The 16,559-nt window shown below is 40.4% G+C and overlaps 1 protein-coding gene across 9 annotated transcripts in view; it reads left to right on the forward strand.

Annotated features, from left to right (window-relative positions):
- The window catches only part of SPAG9 (sperm associated antigen 9), a 63,190-nt gene that overhangs the window by 2,636 nt on the left and 43,995 nt on the right, over nucleotides 1-16,559 (forward strand). For all 9 annotated transcript variants that reach the window (XM_068654898.1, XM_068654889.1, XM_068654894.1 and 6 more), the window contains exons 2-3: nucleotides 4,515-4,635; nucleotides 15,924-15,994. In XM_068654898.1, coding sequence (XP_068510999.1) covers nucleotides 4,515-4,635; nucleotides 15,924-15,994 — 192 coding nt within the window. The remainder of the gene's footprint in view (nucleotides 1-4,514; nucleotides 4,636-15,923; nucleotides 15,995-16,559) is intronic.

Consider the following 16,559-nt stretch of genomic DNA (forward strand, 5'->3'; position numbering starts at 1 on the left):
TTTACTTTCTGTTTGCCACTGTAGGAGTATTTATTTGTGGTAATATCTCTGGGAAGATAAATGGTTTACTGTTTGAATAGCAATCTCTTTACACCGCTGTCCTAATTTGCCTCCTTTAATTCTTGAACTTAAAAAGAGCTAGGAAATGTTCTGGAAGCTGTTTTTGCTTCTGTTGCGGTGACTTTAAAATAAAGGAAGATTTCAGAAATACCAGACCTGCTTCTCAGTCCCTCAGATAGTAGTTGAGATCTTGTTAATTGCTATAAAGTCATTTGCCCGACTTTTAACATGGTGTGCTTTGTGCAGAGCTGGAGAAATAGAGGAACTCGCTAGTCTGCTGTTCTGCTTACGGTAGTGCATAACTTATCTTCCCACCTCGTAAACGAGAGGCGGCGTGCCCTGCGACAGAAGTGGGAGAGGAGGAAGGGTTTGGAGTTCTGCTCTCTTACCCATTACTTCTGCAGGAAGCCAAAATCACTATGCCACTTTGTACTTCGGTGTGCATTGCTAGCAGGAGTTTCAGGTGGACTTGGAAACAGACGAAATCTGTCACTGTCTAGCAGTGTCAAGCAGCCTAACTTCCCTTTCAGTTTTTCTGCTGTTGGTGGGATTAAGCTGCTTTCCAGGTCTGATATTCAATATGTAGCTGCTACTTCTACAGTCATGAAAAAGGACTCACCACCATGAAGATTAGTTTAAGTAATAGCATGAACTTGATAGCTAACTTCTGTTATAGGTCTCAGAGCTTACTAAAATAGCATCAGCTCTATACTCAGTTGTTTTCAGCTCCACATTATCTACACCAAGTCTAGCTGAGCTGGTTTTTGACTGTTCCTATCTATAGGATACTCAAGGAAGAGCATGCCTTTGGCTGAAAAACTAGCATCACTGCAATAAAAGTTACTCAAGTCTGTGTCATAGGGTAATAAAGGGCTGCCAAGTAGGTGGTACCCTCAAATCAGATGTGCTCAGTACTGCACATGGATCATGTGACAAGAAAACAAGTTAATATAGAAGGAAACAGAAGATGAAGACACACACAGGAAGAAATGTTTAATTTTGCTAGTGCTATATTACCAAGTCACTAAATGGACATGTGCTTGAGAGACTGTTCAGAATGTATAGTATATGCTTTGCTGTTTTAGTTTGTGATCTGAGTTCATGTCTATTGCAATGATTATTGCTCTAAATTTTATATAATCAATTTTAAATCTGTGTGAAGGCTTCTGGAACTTATTTGCAAAGCACTCTTATACTTTATACTGGAAGTCTTTAAGAACAGGTCAGACAAATGCCTGTCTGAAGTGACGTAGTTGATACCGCCTAGAGAAAATGGGAAGGATTAAATGGGAGTTACCAAACATAGCTTTTGAAGGTATCTCAGGCTTGAATTTCAGCAGTAGGCACATGCAGAAGGAAGTGTGCATCATATCCTGTGCTTACACATCGTTATATATCAAAGTTAGGATGCAGACACCGGCATTGATCATTGCAGATTAAGAGCCTGGAAACAGGATGACCTCCTAAGGACAGTTTGAGCCTTTAGATTAGAGTCTTCTGTAATCAGACTCATTCTTTTAAAGATGCACTGGTGTCCTTCAACTTGTTCTTCTCTTTTTTTATTTCTTTTTTTTGGAAAAAAGCCCCCAAACTCACTTCTCATTAGATTGGTAAGATACGGCTTTGTGGCCTATGGAGGAAGTTGCATGAGACGAGGAACGCTAGCTTTTCTGTCTGCCTGAGTATTTTGTGTAATTAGCAGCTCAGGTTGAAATAAGAAATCCATATATCGAGTGGCCAGTATGTTCCTATGTGTGCTGCTGCATTTACTTTAAGCAGTGCAGAGAGCGTGCCGGATTTAAGTGTGCTGTCAATGTGTTTGGCTGCAGTGACTGCTTATCTGACTGGTCTTTCCATCCTAGTCATACAGGCTTAGTCAAGGCAGGGTGACCAGCTCCTGGGGCTCTGCCTGGGCCTGCCCCGTCACAGGAAGGGGAGATGAAACAGCGCAGACACACTCAGCCTCAAGGACTTGGTCTGTGGCTTGATCTGGTACAGTTCTCAGCAGAGGGAGAGAAACAAAGATCCGTCTTGAATCAGAAGGTTTTCTGAAGAGATGTAACTTGAACCCTTACTCTAACAAAGTGAAGGTAAATGAGTGAAAATCTAACAGATCATTTATTTAACTTTAATGCAAAACCACTTCTCTTGCGTGCAGTTGAAGAACATGAGAGGAAATAGGAAATAATGAAGGACTCTGTCCACAGTTTTGTGAGCAACAGTGGCATTGATGGCTTTGAACGGCTGCTTAGTCAAAAGTATAATTGTCACTGGCCTTTTGCAAATTCTGAAACACATCTGACTTTAGTTGGTTCTCTGATGATTTCCCAAACAAAGATGTTATAGTTCTGTTTCATAATTCTTCTTTCATGTTTTCCCATGTTTTATGTACCAGACCATGGTGGTATTTAGCCCTGATGCCAAATTTGTGTCCGACTTTGAAGCCCTCCTTAAAAAGGAAGTCTGCTAAGAATGAATAAGCCAGACTTGACTTGAATTTTCAATATAAAAGGGGCAAAACTATTATATCATCTGCTGCAAAGGAGAGATTGAGCAAGTTTTAAGTTTGAGGTTTTTGGTCACATGCTGTCAAGTTAATATTCCTAAACTTTTTTTTGGAGGGCATGATGTGCAAAGACTTTCACATCTGTCTTTTGGAAGTGGGGGAAGAACTAACTTTTAAATTGCAGAACCCGAAGCAGTCCCACCTGGGTTAGTGTCAGCTGCTCCTCGATTGTTTCATGACTTTTGCTGCAGGCACAGTCATATGAACGCCGTTCGGAGTCCTGTGATAGCCATGTAGAGCTTGCCTGAAAGGAACTCTTGTTCTTCTGCATAGATTTTGATGCATTTGTACATTTGAAGTCATTTTTAATAAAAATCTCTTCTGATGACCGTGCTAAGCTGAAGCCCTTCCATAGGGTAAGAAGCTGTAGTCCATATGTTTGTTAAAACTTACCAGCTTATTAAAAGTTGGTGTGTGAGTGTCTGGATTATTTTTTCCACTAAATTCTCCTAGAAACACACAGGACATGGTTATATTCAAATCACCTGTAGTATTACTATTTGAAAAGCTGGTTTGTAACAGGCTCACGTGCCTTTCCTTCTGCTTGTGCACTTTGCTTTTCCTTCTGGGTGTTGTTAAAGGTTACCAGTTAAACTGATCCCCAGTGTGAAGATAGCTCGTAACCTTGTGACTGCTCCAAGGGAATCCTTCCCATTAGACACCACCTTCTGCTCAGTCCCATCAAGTGGGTGATTTTCCCACTTCAGGGGGAGGACTGAAGGAAAGGAGGGAAGTGGGCACTGTCCTTTTTCCATTAATCCTGCTGGCAAGATGAAATTAATGATCCTTTTTTAACTTTCTGCCTCTTGCCTAGTATCTGGGCTCCTTTTCTTTGCTTCCATGTGGTATCCAGCTGCAGCTTTCTTGCTGAACCCCATTGCTGTCTGGGCTCTTATTCTCCATAAGGGCCTCTGGTATGCTTTTGCTCGTGTCATTAGCTGTCTTTGTAGCTTCTCTTCATGCCTTGGCCTTTTCGCAGTGCAGAATGGAGCTCTGTGTGACCTAATCCATCTTTGGCTGTTCGAGGTAGTCTTTATGCTGCCAGGACATGCTCAATTTCTTCAGGTTTTGGTTAAGATAAATAAGGGGGGAAAAAAAGCTTTTAAAACTTCCATAGTGACAAATTGTTAACTTGTATGTTACAGAATATAAATGCTGATACTTGTTAGTGAGCTCCAGAATGCTGAGTGATGCTCCTTGGTAAACCACAGTAGCAGAAGGTGGTGTGACCAGCACTATTGCAGTGTCTGTAAGTGGTTGGCTAAGCAGTTGACAGATTGGAGGAGATGGTTATTAAGCTTTTGATAAAGACTCAACGTTTTATAACCTGTTGGACACTAGAAGCAATTGGGTGGGGATGGAAAATGTGTGATATTTTTGGCTGGCAATTGGGAGGTGTGTACTGCAGTGGCTGTGTTTTCATTTCATGGCTTCCTGGTGAAGGTGTGCTTCATAGATGTTCAGTCAAATCAAAGGATACTGAGGCCTTCTGTATTCCCATGTGGGGTTGGCAGGCAGTGTGTGAAGCTGGGATAGAATAAAATAATTCATGTTTGTGTTAGTACTGAGCGGGATTCTCTGAAGAAGCCAGTACTTAGATGATGGTAATTATGCAAAGCATGCTGGATGGATGGGGTACTTGACCAGTGGACACAAGAGTGAATGTGGGCTGTAGAGGTGTTATTCTGGGAACCCAGTTGTACCCTTCTTTGCTGTGAAGAGCTCTGTATTGTCTCCTACACGCTGCTTGAAGTGAAAGTCTTTCTACTTAAATCTAGGAATGATCGTGCATCTGTTGCTTCAATTTGATGAAATAGAAATGAAATTTGCTCATGCCTTTTAAAGTTTTTTGAACTCAAGTCTAATTTGACTATATTTTCCTGTCTAGAAATTCATAGAGTTTGAAGATTCTCAAGAACAAGAGAAAAAGGACTTGCAGACCAGAGTGGAAGCATTAGAATCACAAACTCGACAGCTTGAACTAAAAGCAAAAAACTATGCTGATCAAAGTAAGTAAAATATATATTGCACCGTGTTTAATGTGATAATAGTGTGTTAGAATTTTGTTCTGTAGAATGGTAACATACGTGCTGAATATCTATACTGATTTGTGCATTTTGACAAACAACTTTTAACTCCTGTGCAAGTTTGTTTTCCTTACAATTAAGGCAAAAAAAAAAATTAGATACATGCATATGGTTTATAATGTGATTCTTCTTCTATCGTATTTGTTTTCCTTTTAAATCATGCTATCTTCTTCTTTAGCAACTTTTTCAAGAGCTTTTAGAACTTGTTTTGCAATCAGTAACAAGAGAATAAGCTAACTTTCTTCCCCACAAATAAATTTGCATCTTATTAAACTGTTGCCTGTGCTAAAAATAAATGTAGTCTTTGGGTTTAGAAGTGTTACTGATAAGAGTACCTCTGCTTCTGATTCTAGTGAGCATTTGTAAAACTTTGCTGAATTGTTTTTAAGTCATTTAGTATTTACAGAAAATGAGTTGAGGAAGTGTACTTCTACTTTGAGATGTTCTGTGTAATTTACCAAACTTTGTGTAAGTTTTGGAGAAACACAGCAATGTTTAGTTTGTTTGAAATATGGAAAGTTACAAAATGAATGTAATGTAGCTCTTGGTTGGACTGGTTCTTATCCAGATGGATTCAGTGGTTGATCATTCATTCTTCATTGTGGGTTTTTCTACCTCTAGTTGAGGAAAGGGTAAAGAAAAAATGATAACAAAAAACCTCTAAACCACAAAAATATTCTCTCATTCCATCTCTTCCACCCCCAGTCTGAAAGTGAAAATGAAAGCTCTGTTGCTAATCATGGATTCATTTCTTTTTTTTGCTTTGAGTCTGTTAAGTGTTCAATTAAGGTTCTGATCTTTGTGTTTTCATTTAACATTTTTGGGCACAGTATAGAAATGTTGATTAACGTCAATTGATGTTTTTGTCAAACTGATGAGAGGTGCTTCTGAGCTCATTTCTGTTCACCTAAGACGAGTATGTCTGGCTGTTAATATACAGCTTTTATTGCTGGCCCATGCACAAATGCAGTGACAGAGTGTTATCAAGCCTGATCAGGCTGGGATAAGATCAGCTTCTAAAAGCGAGCTGCCACTTGTCGAATAGCTCTCTTTTCCACTGTTCTTTCCTCCTCTGTTTCTTGTCAGCCACCTTCCATGTCTGTAATGCAAGAAGTTAGAGCTTTCTTTTTTCATCCTAAGATATAATAATCTTCTGTGAAGTTTGGTTTTCAGTGTTATGAGTAAGGGTAGAAACGTAACTTTTGAGAAACAACAGAGCTGTATGGAACACTGGGTTTGGCTTATGATGTGGCTTGGTAGCTTGTCTAGGACAACATGAAAGTGTTACAAATATTTGAAATGCTGCTGATGCAGAGTAAGATCAAAGGAGCCGTAAACACAGTTGTGAACACCTAATGAATATTATGCAACTGAACTGATTTTTTAGTGCTCTAAATTTCTAGGGTATGAAAACGATGCAGGTATGCAGATTCTTCAAGAAGTCTAACTTTGCAGTATTACCTCTTCTATTCCATAGGCAAGGCAATTTGTGTGTCCTATGACATCAAAAATAGAAGTATGTCACTTGAATTCACTGGATGCAGATATGAACCATCTAGTTATATTTCTTTGTCTCTACGTCTGGTACTGTCTGTGCACTTCAATCAGCCTGTGGTATTGCCAGCTGTTACCACACCGACATTCTGAATAGTGGTGCTGTTATCACCTGTAATGGGACGTGCCAATTCCTGGCACAGGGTGAGTAAACTAGTGAAACCTGGCCTGGCCCTTCTGGGTCAGAGTACAGAGGCTGAGATAGCGACATCAGTTTATCGGAAAATACTTCATGTATTACTTCGTACTTAGTATCAGTGGAATGTGATAGATACTAGACTAACCATTTTTACATCCTGTTTTCTTAGGGATCCACTTTTCAATTTCAGAATCAAAGCACTCTTGAGCCTGGAAGACATCTTCGTGAGACACTACAGTTTCAGTTTTGCCACAGGCATAAACCTAGGGTTTATGTTTAAGCACTTTTGTGCATATTACATTGCAGAAATTCGCCAAGTGGCCATGCTGGTGTTTGGCTGCTGTTGAACTGCCTCAAAGTATGTGGGAGGTCTGTTTTGTTTTTCATCTGAGAACAGTGGTGTGGGTTTGGTCAAAGATGGAAATGCCAGTCTTGTGAACTAAATGGAGACCCAGGGATTTATGCCTTGTATATTTTAATTCCTGCTGTCAAAATACAACACGGATTCAAGAGTTCAGATGTTGGGTGACTTACTTTGTGCCTCCTGGTGAAGAATGTCAGCAAGAATGAGTCATGGGTTTGTTTTGACTCAAAATAAGTATTTTTTTGTCAGTAACATAAGTCAATAAGATTTTGACTCAAAATCTAGGCTTTTACTTACATGTAAGTTACAGATAACACTGAAGTTCAGGTTGGTAAAATCTCACAATGGAGCTTATTGGCATTTTCATAATTGACTGATTTTTAGAATAAAGCCCAATTAAGACATGGGGCTACATCTTTGAAGGTAGTTTCATCTGCTAGATGGTATCCAAACCTTGAGCAGGATAAATAGTACTCCGTTCTGCTAAAGAGTTCACATGTTGCTCCTCACAGAGATTGAAATGCTTTACAAATAAAATGAACTGCTTTGAAAACACTTAATCTCAGTGATCTTCACACTAAAAAAAAATATTTCTTTCAACTGAAGTATCATGTGGGATTACGTTCATAGCCACATATTCAACCAGCTGGGCTGGAATAAGTCTGCCATTTGAAATTAAAGAACTGGAAAAGGAAGCTTAGTTTTTGTCAACTAGTTTCTACATTATTGTGGTTCACTTCCCACCCACCACGTTACCGATTTAAACGTTTGCTGTCAGCTGCAGCCTAGACCAGTGACCTACCATGACAAAACATTTCCTGGAGGAATGGGGAAGGGGCAGAGGGGGACAGCTTGGCCTGGTGGCACCGCTGAGAGTGCACGGAGCTGCTGTAGATGGTGAAAGCCTGTGTGGCAGGGGCAGATGCACGTCTAGCTATCACTTGCACAATATAAAGCACCTGATCCTTGGTTTTGGTGGGTTGTGGTGGTTGTCGAAGTCAAGTTTGCTGCCAGAAAATAGCAGTGGCAAGTTGCATCCTGGGATATTTTGGTAAACTTTACAACTGCTTGAAGTAGAGCAAAGGTGTAAGGATTTGTGACTTCTATTTGAGTGCAGGAATGTGCTGCTGTGGCATGGCTCTTTGGCCTGTCATCCATCTACTCGTCTCATTTTGCACTGCTGCTTTTCTCTGTGACTTTGCATTGTCTGCCCCTCTCCAGCCCTGCATTGGCGGCCTTGGCTGTCATTGTTACCTGTGCAGGGAGCACAGGGAAGTCTGGCCCTGTGGCTAGTGGAAGTAAAAGCAAATTAAATCTCCAGGATCTATCTTCATGATACTTGTCTTGGGATGCTGTCAGTACAGGCAGTTTCAGAAGCTCTTGCTGTCAGTCTTAAGAAAAATTTTACTTGGAGAGCAGATGTCTCTTTGGCTTTATTGCTCGAGTAGACTTCTGGATTTTTTTCTCGACAGCAGAGGGCACCTGTGAACATTGCAGGGGTGTGCCAGGCATGGACGTGCTGGTGTTTCTTTCAAATTAGAAGCTTTAACACTTCAATTCTTCTCTTCTCCTTCCCATCCCTCACACTTCAGACAAGTGTCTGAGGCTGACACTAGTCTTTGATAACCCTGAACATCTTTATCAAGAGCTTTAGATAACTGCCTAACAGTTTCACATTATTTTAAGTCTTGATTGTAGCAATGCCACTAGCTCTGCTTGTAACTAGCTTGCAGCCTTAAGAAGTTTCAAATTTCAATCTTGAATCTGGAAAATCAGGCTCACAGAGCTGTTTAAAAACTTGTAGTACAAATGCATACCTTGCTTGTCCAGCTGAGCTCCACAGTGGCACATGCTGTGTTGCTGTGGGTGTTGCTTGGTCTGGTTACTAAATGGGGTGTGAGCCTTGCGGTGCTCCCTTGGTGCCTCAGTGAATTCTGTGGGAGCTAGAGAAGTTTATTCTTTTCCCTCCTTGCATCACTCTTTGGGAATATCAGGTGTCTTGGTTTGTTTGTTTTGTGAAAGGCAACTATAGTATGTCTTGTGGCTTATTGCATAAGTGAACAGCTTTGGGATGTGCTTTCTGGAGGAATCATTTTTCAGGTTAACTTATTCAAAAGGATAGTCAGGTTTAATCCCAAGAGAAATTGGGGGAAAAAAAGTCATCTGGATGGATCAAGTGCTTTCTGAAAGTGATGGTAGGCTCTGGGAGTTGAGAGATTTGGTTTCTTTTCTGGATCTGCCTAGAGCTTAAATATAACCAAGGTATCATGCCACATTTGACAGGACAACTGAAGCACAAATAGGTTTCCATACCTCATAAGTTTATCAAACATAAACTTCCTAAGTATGCTTGTTAGATTTTATTTGGAAAAAACTACATATAAAATTAAACCTCTGTCTTCAGAGCTGGGGACATTGTGCCACAGCTGTTGGGTTGACTATTTCCCACATCAGGTGATATAACCCAGCAATTGATACTGCTGGCCGTAGGCTTTATTTGGGATATGAGGCAAATGTTTTGGCAGCCGATGTAAACATGCAGATTTGTTTTCCTCCTATGCTAAACAGAGCTGTTGCTTTTACTGACTTCCAGAGATCGCAGGACTGGTTACTGTTGTGAATCTTCTGCAGATGTTTGCTATTCATTTTCATCTGAACTTGCCAGATACCAGCATTATTACAGCGTACACTGAGATGGACATCTTGATATACAATCTGAAGGCACCCAGCGCCAGAGATCTGCTGACACCTTACTGCAGAAGCAATTGGATGTAGACATGTGTAGTTAACAATGAAACTTTAATATGAACTTTCACCTGTGAAACCTAACATTGGTTTGAGACGTGACTCGTGACTTGAGTATCTGCACACGTGATAATGTCAGCAACTGGTGTGAAATACAGCTGTTGGTAATGCTATTTCTAGGTACAGCTCAACTGGAGTGGTTTTTCTAAGGAGTTCAAGAGACCTTTTTGGTAGATCCTCAAGCTGAGAAGCTAAGGCTTGTTCAGGGGAGGTCTTTATTCCCATGTATTTCTCAAAGACTGAAAGCAGGCTCTTTTCTAATAGAAAAGGAACAGAGCATATCAAGTTCTTGTGTTTCTTGATTAAATGAATTTGGACCTTAGTTTGCTGGGTTCTCCTCAGCGTTGCTCATCTACATTGGCTTGTTGACAAGGCACAGATACTCCCCCTCCTTCTACACTGTGCTGTGGGTATCGTTTACTAAACTTGAAGAACCGTTCTGTGAGGAGGAGTGTGAGCATCAAAGTGTGCCAGAAACAAACACTTGTTTTTGACTAAAGCCTTTCTCAGTTGCTTGGAGAGGTGACGAGCCTGGCAGCGTTTCAGGAGCTCCCTGGGTACCTCCTGCTGCTCTTGCACCAAGGGGATGTTTATATCCCAGCTCTGCCACTCCAGCCAGAGCATCTGTGACATGGCACTGCTGTTACGTAGGAAACAAACCAGCTCCTGCTGTGGGGAGTTCAGACCTGAAGGTGTCTGGTACCTTTCCGCTTGAATGCAAGCGTGGAATTATCATCTATACCCCCTCTGTTAGTTCTTTATGCTGTGAAAAAGGTGAAGACCAAAACCAGTGCTATTACAGCTTCAGTTATGGTTCCTTTTTACCTTCTTAGAATAGTTTTCCAATGCTTAATTTTTATGGGCATCTGTGGGCTGCCTTATGTTGAGAAGCTATAGCAGTATCTGGTGTTTCTGCGTTGTGGGAATCAGTTGTCCACTAGATGGAGCAGAGGCTACAGTTAGCTCGGGAGGTTGCACTAAGTCACGCTACAAGGCTGGAGGCTAAACCAAAATGGAGTAGAAAACGAGAGCAGTGATTGGTCTGCTGTGAACTAATCTATTAATATACCTGAGCAAAAGTGGTCAGAGTAGGTTGAAATCTTCTGACATGTAATTAACTGCTTGTGGAAATCTATTTTTTAAATTGAGTGGCATGCCAGTGGTTTGGGTGCTGAGTTTTGTTATAACTCTATCATTGTTTTATCATGGAGAAAAGCTTTAAAAGCTTTTTTTTTTTTTTTTGGACTCCTACGTTCCCAAGTTGTCTGGGTTATCTGGCTTTAAACACAAGTCCAGTCTGCTGTCCTCTGCATTTATGTTGACTCTGGATTTTTTTGGAAAAAGTGACTTGCTTCAGTAGCCAAATGTATAAGCAAATATATTACTTTTCAAAACAAACATCCAAAACTTTCTTCAGTGAAACACTATTTTGGCCATAGAACAAGGGAGAAGTTAGTAATAGATCCAATTTTTGATTTGATTTTTATAGAAGTTGGCTTGTACATATCCTTGTTCATTTGAATTTCAGTCTCTGTGAGGGAGCCTGGCAGTGCAGCTGTCTGCATTAATATAATGAAAAGGTGGTAGCAGAAAGTTGAAGGAGCGTTTTTGAAGTTATGTCAAGCTTTTGATGATAAATTTCTGTGATTTGGAGGTTTGATTGATACAGTGGGTACTTGAACAGTCCAGAGATGGCAGCAACAAGATCTTGGAGTTTTGTGTGTTATTTGCAATCAGTAGAGCATTATCTTGACAATGAAGTTACCTGATTTAGTGCCCTATTTTTGAACTGCGAAGTAGATCTGCAGTTCACAGCGGTAAGAGCAACTTGAAGATGCTGGTTGACAAGGAATTGAATTTGCCACTTGTATTAAGAATTTGTTTTCTGTGCTGATTATTTCCTGGTCTTATCACTTTTGGGTTAAATAATTGCTTGACAGCTTCAGTGCTGGTTTCAGGCAATGGCTGATGTCCGTCCTTTAGCAACTTACTATATCATGAGGTCCTACTGGCTCATAGAATCGGTTGTGCTTGGTCTGTAAGTTAACTCTGCTATGGGACTTGCTTTTAAGAACAGATCTGGATGAGAACTGTTCAAGGAGAGCTTTCAGATGGCTTCAGTGCCAGGAAGGGCTTGTCGGTGAGCTGGATCTGTGTCCTGGTTTGTGTAGCAGGAACTTGCCATTCCTCTTGAAGGTGCCACACAGGTTGGATTTGGCATTCTAGCAGGTCTGTTTCTCTTTCTCCCCCTCAGGCTTATCAGCAGTTTGAGGCAGAGGACAACATACAGATGGAGGGTGTTCCAAACTTGGTAAAAGCCATCAGACTTGGGAGGTAAGCTCTGATTTTTGAACAGGCAGGATAGGCAGCTGTGCTGCTTAATTCTTTGTAATGCTGTCAAGTGGTAGAAACTCCAGAGGCTTGTCTAGTTTAATGTGTAACCTCCTTTTTTTAGGTTCAATTGGTTTGATTTGAGAGGACTTCAGTTAAGACTGGTGCTTCAGGTCATTGAATGTGTTAGGATATTGATAGTGCCGGAGAAGGTTGCAGACAGACCTTGAGCGTGAATTTGTGATGGTGTGCCAGTGGGATGCTTTCACATTGGCCTAAAAATAGTAGGGTACCTGCATTTTGTGCTCTTCCTTTTAAAGCTGAGTCTTTTTTGTTGTAGAATGTCAACAAAGCCCACAGTGACGTAATATGAAGACCTTTCGATTTTTGAAAGGTAGACTTGCAGCCATGAGCGGTGGCACTCTTTCAGTGTTTATTACATTTTGCCCCTGTAGTATCTATCATAAACTTGCATTGTATCTCACATGACGTAACAAGGATATAATGGCTTTATAAAGCCATTATGACAGAGGTGGTGGATACTTTGCTTTCAGGTTGTGCTCTTGCATGGCAGAACACATGGGAAACTTCATACGTATGGCAGTGATGGCAGCTAAAGGGTTTTTAACTTTGTTCCCTGAAGCATTCGGACAATGTGCAGCATCAAACTGATTTCATCAGCTACCCATTAGGAATTCAACATCTTAGGAAACATCAGAGGTGTTTTTAATGTTGTTACTTTAAACAAAAATGTGACCTTTGCTTGGATCCCTGGCTGGCTGGCTCTTTGCAGACCCAGCGGTGTTAGGCAGTGCCGGCACTGTTTCTGCTTCGGGTGGATGTTATCAGGGCGTTTCCAGACTTCCACTCTTTTGTTTGGTGGAGTGAAACAGAGCGGACAACAATTCAGTTTAAATGTGCTTCTGTGTGCCATTGGAAGGCATTTCTTCTGTCTCCTATTTCATTGCTGTGAACTTCCTCTTGCTGCTGACAGGAGTGTTTATTTAATGGTGACTTTATTAGTTCCTCTAAGGTTTGGGGGCCAGAACCTGATGGTCTTCCTCAAAAGTCTTCTGGCTGTTCTTTGCCAGGTGCAGGTATCCTCTGTGTTTAGGAGTGTGGTGATCTCTGATCCCAAGGGAATATCTGATCTCTTCCATGGTGTTTAACTGGAAAAGGGAAGTGTGCTCTTTTGGCTGATGTTTCGTTTGGATCATATCTTTGGGGAAACATGTTCTGTGTCAAATAGGTTTCCAGTGTTTATTGTCCTGTTGGTATTGGAAAAGCTTGTTTTGAGGACTGTTAATATGGTATCTGAGGTACATAAACTTAGCGTACATCTGCTTGTGGCTGAAACTGCCAGCTGTAGAAGTGTGATGTGAGCATTAAGAAACTGGAGACAACTCCCAGAAGAAAACTGGGAATGAGAAATGCAACTTTCTAGGGCGTTCATATTATTTTTAAACTTCTGATAACTAAACCTGATCTTGAGTAACCATTTTTATGAATATATCCTTCTTAAATATTCAGTAACTGTATTTATGTACTCCTGTTTTCTATTACTTGATTTCAGGAACTAATTAAAATTGGATGATAGGAGAAAATAGCGTGCTTCATTATGGAACCGCAACCCTTGTGGAAGTGTTTGCTATGTAGCTAATTATGGGAGGTGCTTTTGTGGGCTTTGCGAAGGAAGATTGTGAAGGATTGCTGTGAAGGAAGAAGCATGTTTGTAGCACCTAGAGCACCACTTTAACTTCCACTAAATACATTGCATAAAGTAATTCTCCTAGAATCTTCCAGCTCAATTTCATCTTCTGGACTCGGTGTTGGTTGCAGTGCCCAGACGCCAGTGTATCAAGCGGTTTGGGGGTGCCCCACCATTGTCTCCACTAAACCCTGCTGTGGTTGCCTTGAATCGTAGCCTCGGTTGCCGTCAGGAAGCAGCAGGGATCCACGTGGAGCTCGTGTTAGTTGGTGCGGGGCTGTGGAGGGCCCCTGGGCCTGTGCCGGGGCACTTGGAAACCGTTTCTAGGGAAGGGAGCAGGTTTCACAAAACATGAAGCTAATTAGCAATGCAGTTTGCATTTTCATCATTTCCAGGCTGTTTGCCTGTCCTAAAGCAAGGCCTTGTGCAGCTGAAAGGCTTCCAGGTCTGTGGGGGGGCAGAGAGGCAGTGGGGACTTGAATGTGGAGCCCAGAGATGGACATTGCCAGGAGGAGCTGCAGGCGCTGCTGGGGCCATGGAGAGGTAGAGCTGCTGCAGCCCAGCCTGCATCTTCTCCCCGGGTATGGCTGGGATGCCTCCCATGGGCATTTCATGCAAAATGTAGGTTTTTTTCTGACTATTATGCCTGCCATTTTAAGATACTGGGTAAAATTTTTAAGTCAAGCTTTGTAATTACACATTTTGACACTTGTTTCTGTAGGCACTTACATGGGCTTCCCTTTAACTGTATGAGGAGGTTTAAAATGTCTATCTAAAAATAATAAACTAAATTCTTCCATTCATTAGATATCATTTTTGTGTCCTGCATTGCCTCTCAAAACTGTGCATTGCTGTGTGTATTGTACTGTAAAATATATGGTAGGATGGAAATACTTTTACATCGCTTCCTGTTATTTGACTCGAAGAGCTTTTGTTCAGTCTGATAATGGTGCAGAATTGGAAGCATTCAATCTTGCATTAGTGTAAATAAAGTTTGATTTGATACTTTTGGTGAGGTATTTATAGGTAGAGTGCAAAAGGTTGTGTCAAGAAACTTAATGTTCTTATAAGAGCGAGATTAGATTAGGAGCTAAGAGTGTTTATACAGATTTGGGTGAACAGACAATTGCGTATTTTGGTTCCAGCATTTAACTCTGGCAAAGGTTTTTTGATTGGAACCTACTTGCAATAAAGCACTGTGCCAAAATACAGATGTATGGAGCCAAAAAGAGATGAGAATTGACTTTCAGTATACCCAGTCAGCAATGGCAAAATGTGCAAATACCAAAGAAAATGCTAGCATTCATCTTCAGATAATGTGTTTGGCAATGAGTCTCTGGAGGTGAGTAACTATAAATTCTAAGTTTCCCAGGAGTATTTAAACAAATGGAGTATGGGAAGCTACTTCATGGCAAACGGAATAAGGGAACTGCAGTTACAGAATTTGAGACTCATCCTTATATCCCATAAATACCATGTCACAAAATACCCAAACAAAAAGATGTCTTTCCCATTTAAGACTGGCAGCAAGAAGTGTTTTCTGTTTTAATGGGGGGAAAAAAGTTGTTCTTTCGTTTTTTTCCTGAAGGGGGGAAAAAAAATCAGTTTGTTCCAGCTCGTCTCCTCTTTAATATTATGTAGTTTCTGAAATGTTACTTTAATCTGCTAGACATATCTTTAATTTGGAATGCCTACACAAGTATTCAAATATTTTCTTTCACTGAATTTATTGTATTACTGCATTATTATTACCTCAGTGGAACATGAGTAAATGCTAGCATAAAAGCCTTAGTTTCTGTACCACAATGCGTGACTTGAAGCTATTTCAAAATACCTTGTTTATATTTGTACCAGTTAAATGCCTCTGGAGATGTCTGGTCATATATTAGGAAAGTAAGGTAGAACTTTTACTGGAGCTTGCAACTTTCATCCTAGATTGAGTGTAGCTATATGATGCGGTTTCTGCCTCTTGAGTTTTTTATGTTCATGTGTGGAAAAGATCTGGATTGATACAAGCTGTTCTTGAACATAAAAATCCCCTGTCATTGAACTAGCATCAGCCAGGGAAAATAGTGCTCTGTCTTTCTTATGGGGCCTGCAGTTTGTAACATTGTGCTCCTGTTGGTGTGTTCAGGAAGCTCAAGTGATGAGAGTGCAAGGAGGAACCGATGTACTTTCTATTCTGCTCTTTGCTATTCATTGCCAACAATATTCTTGTCTCTGATTTGTCCAGGATTAAGCAACTAGATCAGAAGTTTTTTAGGTTTATGAATTTAATTTTAATTCCCTTCTCAATTTTTGTCTTCTAGTTAGCAGACTGGAAGAGAGGGAAGCAGAACTCAAGAAAGAATACAATGCTCTTCATTCAAGACACACAGAGGTAGGTCATTATAAAAAGATACTGTAAAAAAGTATATCTAAGGAAGACGTCCTATTCTGAGCAACTGAAAATTATTGGGTATTTAATCTATTCAATGATACTCTGATACTTGGCTATTTATTTTCTTAATGTTGGTTGTAACCAGGTGTCACTTGAGATTTAGTTTTCATCTCATTCATATGCACGCATATGTTTTTTTTTACCATGTTAGTTTGATTATACCTTCTGTAGCTTTCTCACACTTTCAGAATCCAAAAAAAAAAAAAAAAGGAATTTGCTTTTTTGTATTTTAAAGACAGTTTTTGAAAGCACACTAGCAGATTTCAAAGAAATAGAAACAAAATCACAATCTCAGTTCTCTTTCCAGCATTTTTCTGTGTTGGTCTTGTAGTGTTGAAGAAGCAAATACCTTCAAAAGTTGTCCTTCTACTGAGCATCACGATCAGAAAACCTTGCCATACTTACAGATAGCTGTTTAAAAAAAAAAAAGTTATTGCTGATAAACACAGGACAAGTTTGACTTTGTCTATTAAGTTAAATAAAAACAAGTAGCCACACTGCTAAA

The sequence above is a fragment of the Anas acuta genome, chromosome 18 (assembly GCF_963932015.1).
Source record: "Anas acuta chromosome 18, bAnaAcu1.1, whole genome shotgun sequence".
NCBI classification, from domain to species: Eukaryota; Metazoa; Chordata; class Aves; order Anseriformes; family Anatidae; genus Anas; species Anas acuta.